General features: G+C 35.9%; 1 protein-coding gene across 1 annotated transcript; it reads left to right on the top strand.

The window, feature by feature from the left end:
• The first annotated feature begins 2,281 nt into the window (after positions 1–2,281).
• Positions 2,282–3,988, top strand: LOC145596947 (uncharacterized). Its single transcript, XM_081653139.1, has 4 exons — positions 2,282–2,546; positions 2,628–2,734; positions 2,995–3,136; positions 3,216–3,988. Exons 1-4 carry the CDS (start codon positions 2,282–2,284, stop codon positions 3,986–3,988), a joined length of 1,287 nt encoding a protein of 428 aa, XP_081509265.1.

Raw genomic sequence — 3,988 nt, 5'->3', positions numbered from 1 at the left:
ATCTCCTTCCATATTCATTTGTTTGATTTTCTTCCCCCCCCCCCCCCAAAAAAAAGAAAAAAAAAAGATAATTTTAAAGCCACACCACAGCTAACTCAGCCAAAGAGCAGTAGGCTAATGTACAATATCACTCTTAGCCTGTGGAAACAAAATACAATTCACAATGACCTCTTCCCATTTATACTCAAATTCATATTAGGTGTTGTAGGGAATATTTCAAGCACTATAACCCCAAGGTTAAACCCCACTGTGATCATACACTTAAGTATGGTGGTATCCAAAGGGAAAGAAAAGAGAGCAAAAGAGTCGCCAACAAGTTTTAGGAACTTGTAAACCAATCACGAGGTGAAGGTTACACCCCTTAAACGATCCAAGAGATCGTCAACTCCATAAGCTCAAGAACCAAATAGGATTCGGGGATGAGAGTACGAATCCAATCTACAAAAGAAATGACCAGCCCTATAAAATAGGCCTCTACTTTATTCAACTCGTATTCATGTGCGCTTTTTGACTAATATGCAAACATTAGGTTAATCCTAAACCTGTTTATCTATGTTGGTTGAATATTAATGCACAAATAATGCTATTATTGGCGATCACTTGAATTAAAATCACATTAGCCTAAACCAAATTATTAATTATCTTATTAAACGTGATTTCAAGTACAAATTCCCTAACATGAATAAAAGGCGTGATCAAGCAATAACAATCAAAAATACAAATCTAGAAATATGATAATAAAACGATAATCATAATCATGATATGGCATAATAAAGCTAAAAAATAATAGCATGCTTTCTACATTGAAATAAAATAGGGAGTAAGCTAATTTACTTACTTTGAAGCCTCGTACCTCTTTCTAATAACAAAATACACAAGTTAGTAAACTTCAATAAAAATAATAAAATTAAAGAATTAAATTAAATAATTGAAAGAAAGAGTTTAAAATTTTTAGACTGGATTTGGGACTAAACCCTCAGAAATTATCAACTTTTCACGTCTATGGCAAAGTCAACTTCGTACTTGGTTAGATGTTTATAAGTATTGTGTATGCGGTATTGTGTTTAAAGGGGATGGTTTAGAAAGAGAGAGAAAGAATAAGCTAATGCTCCAGAGAGAGAATAGAGAGAATTGATTATTGTTGATTGTAGATTGATTGTTGATTTGAAAAAGGGAGGTCGAGGACCCTATTTAAAAGAAAACAGTCCGGAAAAGCATAGAATTTGATAAGGAATAAAACTCCACGCTGTTGCCAACAAATGGACCTTGTCGCCAGAAATTCATCTTGTCGCCAGGCGAAAATCCTTGTTGTGTGGCGACAAGCCTGTCATTTGGCGACAAAGACTTTTTTTGCGGATTTTGTTTTTATCATATCTATTGATCCAGAAGTCCAAATAAGGCACATAATATGTCGTTGGAAAGCTCTTGAAGTGTACTTTTGTAGATAAAAAGATATAGCCGAATTATTTGTAGGACGGTGTCAGTTTTGGATAGAGTTTCGTATTTTTGTCATATCTTTTTCTTTATAGCTCGGAATTAATATTATAATATATCATTGGAAAGATAATTTCAAGATCTATCCAAACATATAAAATTTGGATAAAAAATATGAGGGAAGAAAATAATATCTGACTGTCTTTGAACATCTTTAAATTCGAATAGAAAGGAAAGTTTTAAAAAAGGAAAGCTTATATTTAAATCAAATTCTTTAATCTTATCTTTTCAAAAAAGGATAATTAAGATCTTTTAGAATCTTATAGAAGATTCTAATCAATCCTAATTAGTTTAGGAATAAGATTAAACCTTTGGACCCTCCTCATGATCATTGGGTCGTAGGTAAAATCCGGTTTGGGCCTAGTTTAGTATTTTGGCCATAACTTCCTCATTATTCATCGGAATTGGGCTTATAATATATCGTTGGAATGGTATTTTCAAGCCCCATCCAACTACACCATTATTAGACCCTTATTATGGATCAAACTAAACTGGAATGGACGTTTTCATAAAATAAAGTGGGTTTTCCAAAACAGAAAGAGGGATTTTAAATAAAAATAACCGCAGCACTAGACTTTTCACACTTTCACTTCATTCGATTATAATTCGACGCGAAAGGTATTCATCATTGGGTTTGGTTTTAGGGAGACACAATTGGGTGTCTACAGGAGTTAATATTGCAAATAAACTTTTTCAGTATAGCATTTTTCACATTTTGTTTTGTACTGTTACAAACCAATAAATTGATGTTGCATTTGCTCCATAAATAGCAGAACACCCAGCTGCTATGGTTGGTCTAAAATTACATGTTGCTCCTCTGAAGCTTACAGCACCTAAGTACTGTGGGCACTGTATTGCAAAAAAATTTCAGCACGAATCACTTCATTTCTGTTGTGGAAATGGATCAATTGAATTAGCAACTAATGCTTATCCTCCTGCATTATATACACTTTTAACATCTGATGAAGATGATGCACTGCACTTTAGACAATATATCTACTTATATAATAACTTATTTGCATTTAGCTCATTGGGTGGCAAGTATGATGCAGGTACAGAAAAATGAATTTATTTCTTTAAATTGCATGGCCAGATTTACCATAACTTGCATGTTTTAATCCCTGGTGATGAAGGCCCTAAATATCTGCGACTCTATTTTTATGATGGCCAATTTGAAGCAACTGCCAGGTTACAATGCTTTAAACAGATTAGACAGCATATTATAAATATACTTACGGAGGTAACTGAGCATAATCGATATGCTCGTTTTTTCAGATCTTTGAGAGAAGTTGACATTGAAGAAGACACACAAATTTAATCAACAAAACCATTGTTGTAGACCAACCCACCTATAATATTCGTACAACAGATGAGGTGGTTGTGATCAGGCCTGACGATACATCGTCAAGTGTGTCAAGCAGCCCATACATTGTTGTAAGAGGAAGATCAAATGATCCTCATCGTATATACCATCATTACGGATGTTATGATCCTCTGCAGTACCCACTCTTATTTCCTTATGGTGATTGTGGTTGGAGTCAAGGTATAACTAAAAACAACAGCGCATCTCAGGAGCAAGCAAACTCTGCTATGGCCTTTGCAATACATACAGAGGAAGATGTGCTTGAACAGGAAGCAACACGTAAGCTTTTCAACTCAGTAATGAACTTGCTTTTTTTCATCATACCTCTTTGCCTATCATTGTGTGCCTTATCTGACAGACATTGCAAACACCCTGATTTCAAGTCTAGCCGATGCGAGTGGTACTTCAGCTAGGCATGTTTCGCCTCGTGAATATTATACTTACAAGTTGCAATCCCGTCCAAACAACATGCTTCTTAGGGCAGGCCGGTGTCTTCAGCAATATATAGTTGATATATATGTGAAGATTGAAAATACTCGCCTAGACTTTTTCCAACACAATCAACATGCAATCAGAGCTGATTTGTACCAGGGGATCTTAGACTCAATTGAGAGTGGCGAAACAAATCCCATGAATGTTGGCCGGCGAGTTATATTACCTCCAACTTTTATTGGTGGTCCACGAGACATGAAGCGCCGCTACTCAAATGCAATGGCTTTAATACAGCGATTCGGTAAGCCAGATCTGTTTGTCACAATGACTTGCAACGCTAACTGGCCAAATATTAAGGCAGAACTGGCTCCTGGGGAAGCAGATCAGAACCGACCAGATCTTGTTGCTCGTGTTTTCCGGGCAAAGATGATTTGCTTGAAAAAACAAATAATGAAGAAGCATATCATTGGAAGAGTTGCTGCTATGATCTCTGTAGTTGAATTCCAAAACAGGGGCATACCTCATCCACACTTCCTTATTATCTTAAAACCAAGCTGCAAGATCCAAAATCCTACAGATTTTGATCGCTTTGTCTCTACAGAATTGCCACCTAACAGCTCCCTAGAACTTCGGGAGATTGTGGTACAACATATGATGCATGGGCCATGTGGAGAACTTAATCCTGATTGTGCATGTTGA

The sequence above is a fragment of the Chenopodium album genome, chromosome 20, assembly GCF_948465745.1.
Source record: "Chenopodium album chromosome 20, dcCheAlbu1.1, whole genome shotgun sequence".
Taxonomy (NCBI): Eukaryota; Viridiplantae; Streptophyta; class Magnoliopsida; order Caryophyllales; family Amaranthaceae; genus Chenopodium; species Chenopodium album.
This window is presented reverse-complemented; position numbering and strand designations above follow the sequence as displayed.